The sequence below is a fragment of the Candida albicans genome, chromosome R (genome assembly GCF_000182965.3).
Source record: "Candida albicans SC5314 chromosome R, complete sequence".
In the NCBI taxonomy this organism is placed as follows: Eukaryota; Fungi; Ascomycota; class Pichiomycetes; order Serinales; family Debaryomycetaceae; genus Candida; species Candida albicans.
This window is the reverse complement of record NC_032096.1, coordinates 353,286-367,032: the sequence shown is the minus strand read 5'-3', so window position 1 is coordinate 367,032 and position 13,747 is coordinate 353,286. Positions and strand designations below refer to the sequence as shown.

Below are 13,747 nucleotides of genomic sequence, written 5' to 3'. Positions count from 1 at the left end.
TTGTATAAGAAAAAAAGAAGATATAAATGAAAAGCCGATCCTTTTCCAATTCTTTGTGCTTTCTTGAATTGGTTTTGTAGATCTCTCTACCCACAAAAAACTTTGAGAAGAAGAAGCACTAAACAAGCGCAGACAAAAAAAAAATCAAAAATTTATCAAAAAAAATTTGCAACAGATATTTCTGTAACTTACTTGTATACTATCTATTCATTATCGATATAGTCCCATGTTGCATGGGGTAATACAATTATGCTCATATCACTACTACGAAGACAATCTAATTTAAATAGCTTTAGATCATCATATTTTTCATTATTACTACGACGAAGCTCATCAAAATCTTCAACTGCATTTTTTCATGAGAATCCAATAAGTAGAACCGATGCCATTACTAACAATGATTTTAATCCAAACTTGAAATTTAAGCATTATTATGATAGTCAAAATTGTTTTATTAACCCATGTTCTCATTACAATAAGCATACAGTAGCGAGACCCAAAAAGATTGAACAATTTTATACTCCTCCCCAAAACTTTCAGGATATCATTGATCAAAACGAAAATAATATCCCAGTAGAAGGATCATTTGTTGAGATAACTAGACCAGATTTTAAACCTAGAATAGGTTTGGTAGTTAGACAAGCACTCTCGAGATTTGATGCAAGATATAATAAATTACAAGTGTTGACAAGTGATAACGAGTTGATAGACGTCTCGGCATCGGAAGTCAATTTCCATTTACACCAAATGATCCCTCATGACTTTATCAGTTGCCAACAGATTGTGACATCTAGGCACAATAAGAAGTGTAAGGAAAGAATACGGGCTATTGAATTTCTTGACAGTTTTATCAATGATGTTGTTGATCTCAAAACATGCATGGAACCAATGTTTGATCGAATATATGCACAAGTATCTACAAATTCAATAAGCCATGTGACATTAGTTGACATAATAGATGCCATAAAGTACCAAGAAACTTTGGTTATAAAAATTGGCCTGTCATTTTACAATCAATGTGTTTTATTGTTTAGCATTCACTGGTGTTTGGTTAGCTCCCCCAAATGGATTGTACCTAATTATTTTGCCAATAATAAATTGACAAATGTATTACAAGGACATTCAAACAATTTTCATACTAGAGCTAGTTATTTTGTGACTCCAGGTAACATATCGGTATCTATATCAAAGTTCATGCGGTATATGAAAAATCCGGATTCTCATGAAATAATAGAAAAGTTTTTGGCCCAACTCAAAACCAGAAATGGAGATGAACTTTCCCATTTTTTACAAGTTTATGATGGTAGGCACTTGGCTTATATACTCGAAGTTATCAAGTTTGCTATTGTCTATCCACATGATTCGATAATCAAACAATTAAATAAATTAGCATCTTTTAAAAACTGCAGTACACCAAATGATTTATACAATAAGCTTTTGGATTTAAATATTTATGACAAATCAACTGATGTGGTATTGTCGCTGGGGATAGTGGGAAGTTCGGATAGAATAAATGTATCAAGTGCTGATCAATTGCAAATAGAGAACCTATGGAGTGGAGAAAATGGTGATTTATTCAGACATTTACGAACCAAAAAGAAATATTACCGTGATCACATAATTTATGGGTTACCACTTGACGATAACGAAACTTGTTCGAGATTTGCCATATCTTTGGAAACTATAAATTCCAGAAAATATATCTTAAATATTCATATTCCTGATATCACTACTGTTTTACCCCCTGGTGATTTTATGATGGAGAACATGTTCGATAAGTTTACTGAACTATCAAATAAGTTTAGCAACAGTTTTCAGTCTAACTTATTTTCAAATAGATTTGAAGAATCGAAAAGATTCCATAAATATGAAACTGTGGATTCAGAGAATTTGTGGGATGACGAGTTGTTACAGAACAGTAAATCACAACGAAATCCATCGAAAGTCACATGTATGACTATCTCATTCCAGTTTAATTCTTACGAGCCAGAACCATTCAAATATTTTGAGAATAAAATATCAGTAAGTTTTGATTCAATCTCAAATTTAAATGTCAAGATCCTTGATAAAGAACTTTTGGAGAAATGTTTATCAGGAAAGTTAGAAACGTCACTTTTCAAATTGTTAAGACGAAACCAAACTCAGGGGTTTTCTGACAGACCACATTTGAACAAAGGAGATATTCATAATATCAATTACATTAATGGTATCATGAAAACATTTTTTAAAATGCGAGAGCATTCAGGGGCAGCGGTAATCAAACCTCAACAAGAGTCATTGGTTTCAAGCAGTTCAAATTTCCTTTCAAAAATAGGGGCTGATAAACCTCGCCTTTATTCCCATAGTGATTTTATATTACGTGAACTACAGATTTTCACTGGAGCGTTAGTAGCTGAATATTGCACCCAACACAGAATTCCAGCTATGTTTCATTGTCAAGACGTAGAACCAACTGTATACGATCTGGATAAGGTCATGGTCACACACGACAATATAATGATTCCGCCATATGATTCAGAAAATTATCATCACAGTATTCTTGCCAAAGATTCCGATGGATATATATCATTACAAGCAAGTTTTGTATCCAAGAATTATCTTTCGCCTGAAAACGTTATTGCGGGCCCAGGAAATAATAATCTCCTATTGGGGTTAAAAAACGGGTATATCAATATTGTTGATGTCTTCACCAAAAAAGAGGCTATAATAAATCAATATCAACTTTTATCTTACCAGCAAGCTTTATTTAGTAGAAATTTGAGTATGGAAAAAGGATATTTGAAAACTGTACAACAGTTTAACATTTTGAAATCTTTAGGGTATCAATTACAAGGACCATTAACAGAGTCTAGATTGGGATCTTACATTGAAGCTTGTCATCAAAGTCATGAAATTTCACTGTTTGTGGGGTCTATTTTAAGAAAGTATGTTGTATTGAAATGGCTTGAAAAAGCTCAAATTGATATTAATGAGGGTAATGGATTAGAAGTGTTCCATTGTATTGTTACATTAGTTGGTAAAAAGTATGATTTGGGTGTCGTGTGTAAATGTTTTTGTATGGAATTGGGCATTGAAATTGATGTGTTGACGGAAAATTCTGACATACATATTGGTAGCAAATTGGTTTGTGATAAAGTTTTGCAAGTAAATGCAATTGATAGGACGTGTTTACTTAGAGATGAAAATTACGGATCAACTTGGTATTTATAGATTAAATTCTTGTATATATATTGAATTACTTATTTATTGCATTTTATTACTTTGTTTTTGTCGTTTATTTCACTATAGTTAGACATGTAAGTTTTTTGATTTTCCATTGTTTTATACCATCAATGCACTATTGATTTAGAGTTAACTAGATTTTGTTGTTGCCTTTAACTGCTATTCCCATGCATCACCGGAATAAATCTATAATTAATAACGAGCACAAAATGATATTTCGCACCATCAACAGGGCCATTTAAAAAATTTTCAGTCGTTGAGTCATTTTTCAAAAGTTTGTTTATACAACAAGACAGAAATGACGGTATGTTTTAACAGTATAGTTCGTGAATAGCATAGTATAGAAGTCAAAAACTAACAGAATCACAATGCAGTCACAACTTGTGCAACCAACAATCGAAACATTGAAGAAGACTATTGATGCCAATAGTTCTTTGAAAGAAAGTCCAAATGTATATCCAGTATATAAATATGTGCCATATAATGATATAACTATTCATCAAGCATATTTGAAATTAGCCAACTTGAATGATTCAAATAGAACAGAATCATTTCTTTTTGAATCCTCGGTTAAAGGTGACACTGTTGATAGATATTCATTTATTGGGATACAACCTACCAAAATCATCAAGACAGGTGACAATCCTAAGCAATTTGCTGATGAATTTTGTAATGTGGATCCCATAACTGTTTTGGAAAAGGAATTGTCTAAGTATAAACAAGCACCATTGCCTGGTTTGCCTAAATTCAATGGAGGTGCCACTGGATATATATCTTATGATTGTATCAAGTATTTTGAACCAAAAACCAAACGACCAATGAAAGATGTTTTGGGATTACCAGAAGCGGTTTTAATGTTTTGTGATTTGGTTGTGGCTTTTGACCATGTTTACCAAAGATTCCAAATCATTTACAACATCAAAATAGACGACAATAGAGACAAAATAAATGAAGATATAGAAAGTTTATATAAACAGGCCACGGAAAACATTGAAAAAGTTGAAAAAGTTTTATTAAGGAACACATCTAGTGAAGAAATTGCTCCAAAACAAGGGCCAATTAAGTTGGGACAGAATTTCACCTCTAACATTGGTCAAGAAGGTTACGAAAAACATGTCACCACTTTGAAAGAACATATTTTAAAAGGAGACATTATTCAGGCAGTGCCTTCACAAAGAATTGCTCGTCCAACATCATTACATCCATTTAATATATATAGACACTTGAGAACAGTCAATCCATCACCTTACTTGTTTTACATTGATTTATTAGATTTCCAAATCATTGGTGCCTCACCAGAATTATTGGTTCAATCTGACACTAAAGGGAGAATTGTTACTCATCCTATTGCTGGTACAATGCCTCGTGGTAAAACCAACGAAGAAGACGAAGAAAATGCTGAGATTTTGAGAGCAAGTTTGAAAGATAGAGCTGAACATATTATGCTTGTTGATTTGGCAAGAAATGATGTCAATAGAGTGTGTCAACCCACCACAAACAAAGTTGACAAATTATTGACTATTCAGAGATTTTCTCATGTCATGCATTTGGTGTCTGAAGTCAGTGGGACTCTACGTGAAGATCAAACAAGATTTGATGCATTTAGATCTATATTCCCAGCAGGGACTGTTAGTGGTGCTCCTAAAGTTAAGGCTATGGAATTGATTGCAGAATTGGAAAAGGAAAAAAGAGGTGTTTATGCTGGTGCTGTTGGCCATTGGGGATACGATGGGAAAACTATGGACACTTGTATCGCATTGCGTACCATGGTGTATAAAGATGGTGTTGCCTATTTACAAGCTGGAGGTGGTATTGTCTTTGATAGTGATGAATATGATGAATACATTGAAACAATGAATAAAATGAAAGCTAATAACAACACCATTGTCGAAGCAGAAAAGATTTGGGCTAACAAAGTTGGCCAATTAGAGGGGTAAACTTATAATCATTTCGTCAAAGTTTAATTAACGGTTTCCCTAATTCAATAAAGCGAGAAACGTCAAGAAACAATACCCATTGTATATGAGTATGTATGTGTAGGTTATAACAATTTGCCTAACAAATCAAATCAAACACCCTCACAATTTGATTTAACGTTTGCCGTCGTTGTGTTGTGTTGTTTCAAGAAATTATTTATGTCCTGTATATTGTGCATGACACATCAAAAATTTAAAAAGATAACTTAATGTCACATGACCTGTACAATCTGTACATCCATACACCAATAGTGTGTAGTGATTTTGGGCGGTTGGGTATTATTAACAAAAATTGAGTTAATAATAATTTTTTTTAAATTAAATCCCAAATCGTCGATGATCATCTTGAAAACTTGAATGTAGTGAAAAAGGGTTTTTACGAACTATAATACAAAACACTGTTCAACTTTTGTCACGATTTTTATTTTTCTATATTTATTTCTTTAGCATTTGATTCATATATATATATTTCTACAAGTTTAATCAAATCTATATATTTTGAATCCAACTGAGTGTTCAAGTACATTCTCTTAAAGTTTTGTTCAATTTACTATTCCTTTTTTTTCTTTGGTTGGTTGGTTGACATTTTTTTTTTCTTCCAAGGTTGTTAATTTCTATTTCAGAACTAAAAAAGAAAAGAAATTATAAAAGTATTTAACCACTACCACCACCACCAAGGAGTATTCATAAACTTTTAAATGAGTTCACCAGAGATAGAGGCAAGTGGTTCTTCTGAATCAAAATCCGGATCTTCCAGTCAAAAAAACCCTTCCCGTACACCAACATCATGGGACGCAGAAGATGATATACTTTTAATGCACTTGAAAGACAACCAAAAATTGGGTTGGAAAGAGATAGCCAGTAATTTCACTAACAGAACGCCCAACGCATGTCAATTTAGATGGAGAAGATTGAAATCGGGAAATTTGAAGAACCCTCCAAAATCAGCAGCAGCTTTAGGGGCTCAATTTAAACAGAATCCTAATATGAATTCTGCACCAAAAAAGAAAAAAGCCACAACTAAAAATAACAAAAGTACAACTGAGTCATCAGATAATACTACCGAAAAAGAAACCAAATCAGGAAAAGTTTCAAAAACACCAAAATCCAGTGGTCCAACAAATAATGGTTCAAAGGGGAACACTCCTAGCAGTAGTAGTAATAGTACAACCAACAGCAATAACTTTACTTATAATCCCATGACAACTGGTACTTTTCAAGGGTTTGACAATAATATTTCAACAGCATTGGCCGGATTGAATGCTTTGTCCAACTCACCATCTTATATTTCTAATTCAAGTCCTGCTACCCCTAAAGGTTTAACATCGCCAACTATAAACGGAAGTGGTCCTCACCATAGCGGTAATCCGAATTTGGCTCATAAATATGAGGCATCTCCTGCATCGGATAGATCCCTAGATCAACGTCGTCGGTCAAGTGTAACTGGTTCAGTATCTGGTCATCGTAATAGTAATGGTGGGTACTATGTTGACGTTTCGGTTGATCCAACCATGAATTTACCTCATAATAAATCTCACCCAACAACTCCATCATCACTAACTCCTAGAAATTCAACTTCTGCTGGTGATAAAGGTTCCAATTTTACTCATCGAGGTTCGATATCTGGAGTTGCCAATATTTCGGCCCTACGCAGCAACTCAATAATACAAATCACCACAGACGAAAGAGGTTCTATTCTGTCAATGGGTAGAGCGTCGGTGTCTTCATTACCTTCAAAGTCGATGAATATACCACATCATCAACTGGGTAACAATTCTTTAGCTCATTTGCCTGTTTTATTTGGTGGCACGGGCAGCATTAGTGGGCCCTCCAGACATTCCAGTGTTAGTGGTGGATCTGTTGGTGGTCAACAAACTACCCTTCCTAGTTTGAGAAGTGGTAGTGTCGTTGGGTCCAACATTGGATATTTTTCTCGGTCCGGCTCGGTCGTGATACCACACACTGCAGACAAAAAGGAAGAAGAACCATTCAAATTTGACAAGGAGAGATTAGAGGCCAGTAATAAAAAATTACAAAAGATACGGCGAAATATGCCGCCATCAAGGACCAAAACAAAAAGGAAACCTGGTACACCGATCCCCAAATTGGATATACCATGGACTATGGAAGAGGATGAGTTGTTGATTAATAGACGTAATCGTGAATTGTCATTTGCAGAATTATCAATTTTGCTACCACAAAGAACGGAAGGAGAAATATGGACCCGTATAGATTATTTGGAGAACTTGAGAAATGGTGGACATAGATCAGCAAACTCAAGAGACCTGAGACGAGCACGACAAGAGTCCATAGGGCTTGGTGATGTAGATGGATTTTATGATGACGACGATGATGATGATGATGATGTTCTTCAGGTAAGCGATGACGATGATGATGAAGTATTAGTTGACGTTGATGATATTCCACATCCAAGAAAGAAAAAAAGAAGAATGAGTTCAGCCGTTAATCCTTTATCAGTCAGAGGTTCAATTAGAAAGTAGTTTGATATATTCTATTTTTTCAATTGACATTGAAACCTGAAATGAAACCAAGTTTAATTCTATTTTTGTTTTTTGTTTTTTTCTATTTACACAATTCACTTCTATCTGTATTTATGAAAATATGTTTTTTTTTTAAAGTTATAATAGTATTAAAAATCTTTTTCAGTTCGTTTTTTTTAGGGGGGGGTAGAAACTAAATCTCCTCTTGTGAATATTCAATACAATTTTAAATCACCAGTAACTTCATCTAGTATACGTTTTGGAGCAGGACCTAACCCCAACACAGTGGCACTTCCAGCAGCAATCTGGGTTCTACCTGCATCATGAACAATATAAGAATTGATACCCAAACTAATGGCTTTTGCATATAATAAATCCATCTCTTCTTGATTTGGAACTTGTAAAGTTATTTTGGCTTGACCATTCCCCAATTCCCATCGATTCACCAATTCTGGATTATATGATTCTAATTGAGGATTAGTAATTTTTTTATATAATGCCAATGTAGCATGAGAACACTGAGCTGCTGCTTTACCTTTACCCATTTTCAAATCTTGTCTTACTACAAGTGTCATTCTTACTTCTCCTGGAATCTCATTCAATGCAAGTGAATTAATATCTAATCCCTCATCTTCTTCTTCTTCTTCTTCGTCCTCACTATTATCTTCACTCTTGGTCGTAGTGGTTGCTGATGTAGGCTTCAATTGAAATCTTTTCGGCGATGTAGGTTTTAACATTTGGTGAACATAATATCCTGTTACAAACGACACAACACCTACTGCTATTAAACTTAAATTTGATTGGCTTGTCATTACCAAGGATTATTATTATATAGAGGGTTTTGTAAAAACAGTTACTTTAATTCGTAAATGTATATAATTATATATTTTTCAATCTTTCTATATTTTCTTTTTTTTTTTTTTCAATCATTTCTACAAAAGACTCAAATCAAATCAAACAATATAGAGTGTGTGTGGTGCTACCAAGTGACAACTATGAAGACGCCCATTCACAGGACTTTGTATTATAGAATGCTAGATGATTTGATTCATTGATATTTACAGATAAAAGGTTTAAAGTGTGTTGCTGTGTGATAATTGATATGGATTTTCAAAATATACAATCTCTACCTATTCTTAAGTGGTCAATTTTTTAAAAATATGATTACCTTTTCTTATATACTTTACACTAAAACATTTTTCTTTTTTTTCTTTTTTGAAACTTTCCCCAGTGATGATGATGATGATGATGAGGATGATGCTTGTTGTTGTCCCTCTTGTTGTCGTTTTTGTTTTCTTTCAATTTTATTACTATATTTTCTCCAATTCTTAACTCTTAAATCTCTTTCATCTTCCCAATTTTTATCAAGTTGTCGTTTAATTTTTTTTTCAAGTTCAATTTTTTGTTTCATTTCATCTTTACGTAAAAGTTCTGTTTGTTTAATTAATTTATTTAAATTCAATTCATTTATTTCATCAATTAATATTTGTTTCACTTTTGATCGAATTTCAATATTTATAGGATCATTGAATTCTAATTGAGAATACTGTTGTTCATGATCATCGATTTGTTTTTGTTTTTGTTCTGGTTTTGGTTTATATGCTTGATATATTGAATATAAATGTTCAATTTCTTTGATATCGGATTCTTCAGTTGATGTTAAAATGTGTTCGGATTTTTTCAATAAATCAAAAGCTTCTGGTGCCTTTGGGTTATCTGATTTATCAGGATGAATTAATAATGATTTTTTCCGATATAATTTCTTAATGGTTGTCAGAAGTTCTTGTGCAGTTGTGGTGGAAAGCAACGGATTGATTTCTAATATTGAATAATAATCATAAGGAGAACACTGTAGAATTCGATCTATTTCTTTGTTTCTATTGATCGCTGATTCTTCAATAGACAAAATTCTATCTAATTCTTCTGACATTAGTTTTGGTATTGTTCTGGGTGTTTGTCAATAAGGACTCCAAAGATATACTTGATGAGAATGTATACCCTTTTTTTTAAAGAGAGGAAAACTAACAAAAAACCACCATCTCTCAAATCACACAATTAATATTTATATACTTTTTTTTTTTTTCACATTTTGGAAGTTTCAACTTATTGATGATAAATCCAAGACGATTTCTAACAATCATGACAAGAACAAAATTTTGGAAACCAAGATATTATGATATTGGAGTCAATTTTTCCGATTCAATGTTTCAAGGATATTATAATGGATCAACAACATCAAAACATCCTTGTGATATTCAATCAGTTATTGAACGAGCCCATTTATTTCATGTTGATAAAATGTTAATTACTGCCCTGACAATTAAAGAAAGTGAAGATCATTTTGAATTGTGTGAAAAATATTCAAATCAATTTGATTCAACTGCTGGTGTACATCCATGTTCTGTTGCTTCAGAGTTTTATAAATTGAACGATGAAATCAAACAAGGTGATGATGGAGAAAACAGTAGTAGTAGTAGTAGCCGATACACCGATGAATTACGTGATGATGTTGATACCAAATTGGAAAAATTGAAAAATATTATTATAAAAGGGTATAAATTAGGTCATATCAAAGCATTTGGTGAAATTGGATTAGATTATGATCGATTACATTATAGTTCAAAACATCAACAATGTGAAATGTTGATTAAACAACTTGATCTTTTACATGATTTACAAACAGAATTAAACATTCAATTTTTACCATTATTTTTACATATGAGATCCGCATGCGATGATTTTATCAAAATTCTCAAACCCTATATTGAAAAGGGAATAATTAATCCTGTCAATGCCGTTGTTCATTCATTCACAGGAACAGAACAAGAATTAAATCAATTATTAGAATTGGGATTTTATATTGGTGTAAATGGTTGTTCTTTGAAAACGGAAGAGAATTTACAAGTTGTGAAAAAAATCCCTATTAATAAATTATTAATTGAAACCGATGCTCCATGGTGTGAAATTAGAAAAAGTCATGCTGGTTATAAATTTATAAAAAATACAATTTATCCTAATAAATTTTATCCAGAATTATTAGAAGATGTTAAACAACTACTACCATCATCAATTGGTAAAAATTCTTCAATAAAATTACATGAGAATTTACCATTTCCATCAATTAAAAAAGAGAATTTTTGGAAACATTCAGAATTTGTTCAAAAATCAAAAGAAAATTCAAATTCAACTAATCCAGAATTGCTTGAAACAAGAATTGGGGTATTAGCTGATCCTATGATCAAATCTAGAAATGAACCAGTTAATGTTGGATTGGTGGCACAAATTATTTGTGGATTACATGATTTTAAAGATGATACAGAAATAGAGAATTTTATAGATACGGTGTTTGAAAAAATTCATGTCAATTGTTCAAAACTTGAATAGATATATATAGATGGAGGCTAGTTTAAAGAAATTTTTAAATATACTATAAACTTTTCATGCTTTTTTTTTTAACAATTTGTTGTCAAATACCATTTTTTTACCTCATTCATTATCTATGTCCTTTTGTATATTAATTGTAACTTTGGTTTCAACTTGATATATTCTGTTTTTTGTTAAATCTTAAACTTAAGCTTTTAATTTGAATGTTCCTCTTGGTCTCCCTCTACCTCTTGGTTTGTTATTGTTGCCAGTCAATACATTGACAGTTTTCCTTTTGGGAGGTGATGGTACCCTTCGTTTCCAAGTTCTTCTCCAGTCTTCTTCCTCTTGGTCGTCATCGTCCAAAATTTCAATTATATCTTCAGATACATCCTCATCGGAATCATTGTCTTTAATCTCCACTACTTCTTCTTCATCATCATCCATAAAATCATCCACATCGTCGCTGTCATCTTCAAAATCTGGTTCATTTTCGTCGTTACTCGGGATCTCATCAATTTCAAATATTTTTTCAATCTCATCGTCATCATCGTCATCATCATCATCATCATCATCATCATCATCTATAATTCTTTTCCTTTTCTTCAACATCTTTTTGTGGCCTTTGATTTGATCATTTGAGCCATTCAGTTCACCACCACCACCACCACCATTGACGAAATGATTGTTCACTACTATGCCAGGATAACAAGTAACATATTCTACTAAGCTTGCATTCTTTATCTCTTCATTCTCAGTTTCTCTGCGAGCTTCAATTTCTTTAAATCCTTCTTCCTCAAATGTGTAAGGATTGTTGATGTCATCTTTTAAAAAGTTTGTGATTAATGAAATACTATTTTGAGGAATAACTGGCTTTGGGTGAGAATTTGTAGTACCTTCTCTAGCTGACATTGTTGTCGTTGTTACTGATGTTGATTGTGGTTGTGGTGGTTGAATTGATGGTGCAGAATTGATTCCTCCACTTGGACCAAATAACATTGGTTTCCATAATAATTTCTCATAGACTAGTTTAGTATACAGTTTTTTCTCCCATTTAGCAATTTCAGTGTTGATTTTATCCAAGTTAATCACAATGGCATAATTATGAGTTATTGGATTTCTTGCTAATGAATCTAATTGTTCTAGCCCAACAATAACATCAGATGGTATCATGCCAGTCAACTTACAAAGTGTATCAATAGATAAACTGAGCCTTGCATTGTCGCTGACACTGTCACCATCCCCATTGGCATTGCATGAAAAGTATTTATCGTAAATTTGTTTCAATTTATAAGCAATTGTTACTTTCCAATAATTTCTATAACTTAGTAAACCCAAATCACTTAATGGTTTTTCCGGTGTTCCATACTTGAACTCATTCCGACTTAATAAATAACTGAAATCAATCAATAGATTACCATACCCTTTTCTTTGATAAATGGGTAAAGTTAAAATACATGAGACGTTATAATCTGAGCTATTCAATTTCTCCTTCAGAAAATATCCAACAAAATGATAATTTGATGGGTTTTTCTCATCAATTTCTGTCAATACATAAAAAATGAATGGTTCGACATCATAATACAATGTTTTTGAATTGAGGAATAATTTGGCTAATAAACATAAATTTTGACAATAATTAATGTTTTTCCTTCCATCAACTTCCCAAATCAGAATTTTACTTTTTTGATCTCGATAAATTTCTAATCCTGGAGGATGATTGTTTGAAAAATTACAATTTTTCAATTGATGTCGTCGGTAAGACATTGGTGAATTCATATATTTGAGACAATATTCACAAATGTATAATACTTCACATTGTGAATATTCTTCTGGATATGGAGCAATATACCAGGTATTGATTTCAAAGTCTCTTAGTACTATTCGATTTATTTTCGATTTGTTTAAATTTGAATAATTAGGCACCGGAGTAGATTCTGTACTTTGATTTGATTCATTTAGTATTGGATGGAGTAAATTAGAAAAAACTTGTGACTGTAATTCTGTCTCTATCTCTGTCTTTGTCTCTGTCTCTGTCTCTGTCTCTGTCTCTGTCTCCAAATGGCAAGTGGTTTTATTTCGCAATTTTATCCCTTCATCGAGATATTTGTTAAACCTTTCTGTATCTAGTTTTGTGGGGTCAGTGTCATTGATAATACAATCTGGGTACTTTAATATACCTTTATAAGGTAACTGTATTTCTGACAATATAGATGTATCTACCTGATTTTGGTTTTGGTTTTCCAGTGTAAATGATGTACTATTGGGTAGTAATGGTACAGTATCTAACTTTGATCTGGTTATTGTCGATAGTTTTGTTTTGTCATAATTAATAACAACAATACATTTCTTTTTCGTTAATTTGACAAAAATATTGTTATGTTTGAAACTCCTCTTCACTCTTTTGATATTGCTGTTGCTATCATCATGAACAGATTTTATTTTGGTGGTGTTTGTTATTGGTATGGTCGGTTTTTGATGAGTATTATTTTTTATCATACTTTTCAAAGAATAATCATTGGTGGGCTTGGCTCGAACGGTTCTTTTATCCAAATCTTGCGGCACTATATTGGAATAAATATGGTTATTGGTAATTTTTAATTGATTTAGTAGGTGCAGAACCATGATTGATTCAAATGTGTCTTGGATATTGTTAATGAATCAAACACAACAACAACAATAAAC

At 32.4% G+C, this 13,747-nt stretch overlaps 7 protein-coding genes across 7 annotated transcripts; 4 read left to right on the top strand and 3 right to left on the bottom strand. All coding sequences in view use genetic code 12, as the record gives it.

Annotated features, from left to right (window-relative positions):
• Positions 1-249: 249 nt before the first annotated feature.
• CAALFM_CR01600CA (uncharacterized protein) lies at positions 250-3,210 on the top strand (the record flags this gene model as incomplete). The annotated part of the gene is made up of 1 exon (XM_713122.2): positions 250-3,210. One exon carries the CDS (start codon positions 250-252, stop codon positions 3,208-3,210), a length of 2,961 nt encoding a protein of 986 aa, XP_718215.2.
• Positions 3,211-3,520: 310 nt separating this feature from the next.
• On the top strand, positions 3,521-5,159 carry TRP2 (anthranilate synthase; the record flags this gene model as incomplete). Its single annotated transcript, XM_019475513.1, has 2 exons — positions 3,521-3,526; positions 3,597-5,159. The coding sequence occupies 2 exons, from the start codon at positions 3,521-3,523 to the stop codon at positions 5,157-5,159; spliced, it is 1,569 nt and encodes a 522-aa protein (XP_019331058.1).
• Positions 5,160-5,896: 737 nt separating this feature from the next.
• On the top strand, positions 5,897-7,699 carry DOT6 (Dot6p; the record flags this gene model as incomplete). Its single annotated transcript, XM_713120.2, has 1 exon — positions 5,897-7,699. The coding sequence occupies one exon, from the start codon at positions 5,897-5,899 to the stop codon at positions 7,697-7,699; it is 1,803 nt and encodes a 600-aa protein (XP_718213.2).
• Positions 7,700-7,914: 215 nt separating this feature from the next.
• On the bottom strand, positions 7,915-8,511 carry CAALFM_CR01570WA (aminoacyl-tRNA hydrolase; the record flags this gene model as incomplete). The annotated part of the gene is made up of 1 exon (XM_713119.1): positions 7,915-8,511. The coding sequence occupies one exon, from the start codon at positions 8,509-8,511 to the stop codon at positions 7,915-7,917; it is 597 nt and encodes a 198-aa protein (XP_718212.1).
• A 371-nt stretch (positions 8,512-8,882) lies between these two features.
• Positions 8,883-9,629, bottom strand: CAALFM_CR01560WA (uncharacterized protein; the record flags this gene model as incomplete). The annotated part of the gene is made up of 1 exon (XM_713117.1): positions 8,883-9,629. The coding sequence occupies one exon, from the start codon at positions 9,627-9,629 to the stop codon at positions 8,883-8,885; it is 747 nt and encodes a 248-aa protein (XP_718210.1).
• Positions 9,630-9,808: 179 nt separating this feature from the next.
• CAALFM_CR01550CA (3'-5'-exodeoxyribonuclease) lies at positions 9,809-11,050 on the top strand (the record flags this gene model as incomplete). Its single annotated transcript, XM_713116.2, has 1 exon — positions 9,809-11,050. A coding segment is annotated over one exon (1,242 nt), but the record flags the coding sequence as incomplete, so codon positions are not given.
• A 219-nt stretch (positions 11,051-11,269) lies between these two features.
• SAS3 (Sas3p) lies at positions 11,270-13,687 on the bottom strand (the record flags this gene model as incomplete). The annotated part of the gene is made up of 1 exon (XM_713115.2): positions 11,270-13,687. The coding sequence occupies one exon, from the start codon at positions 13,685-13,687 to the stop codon at positions 11,270-11,272; it is 2,418 nt and encodes an 805-aa protein (XP_718208.2).
• Between the last annotated feature and the right edge of the window lie 60 nt (positions 13,688-13,747).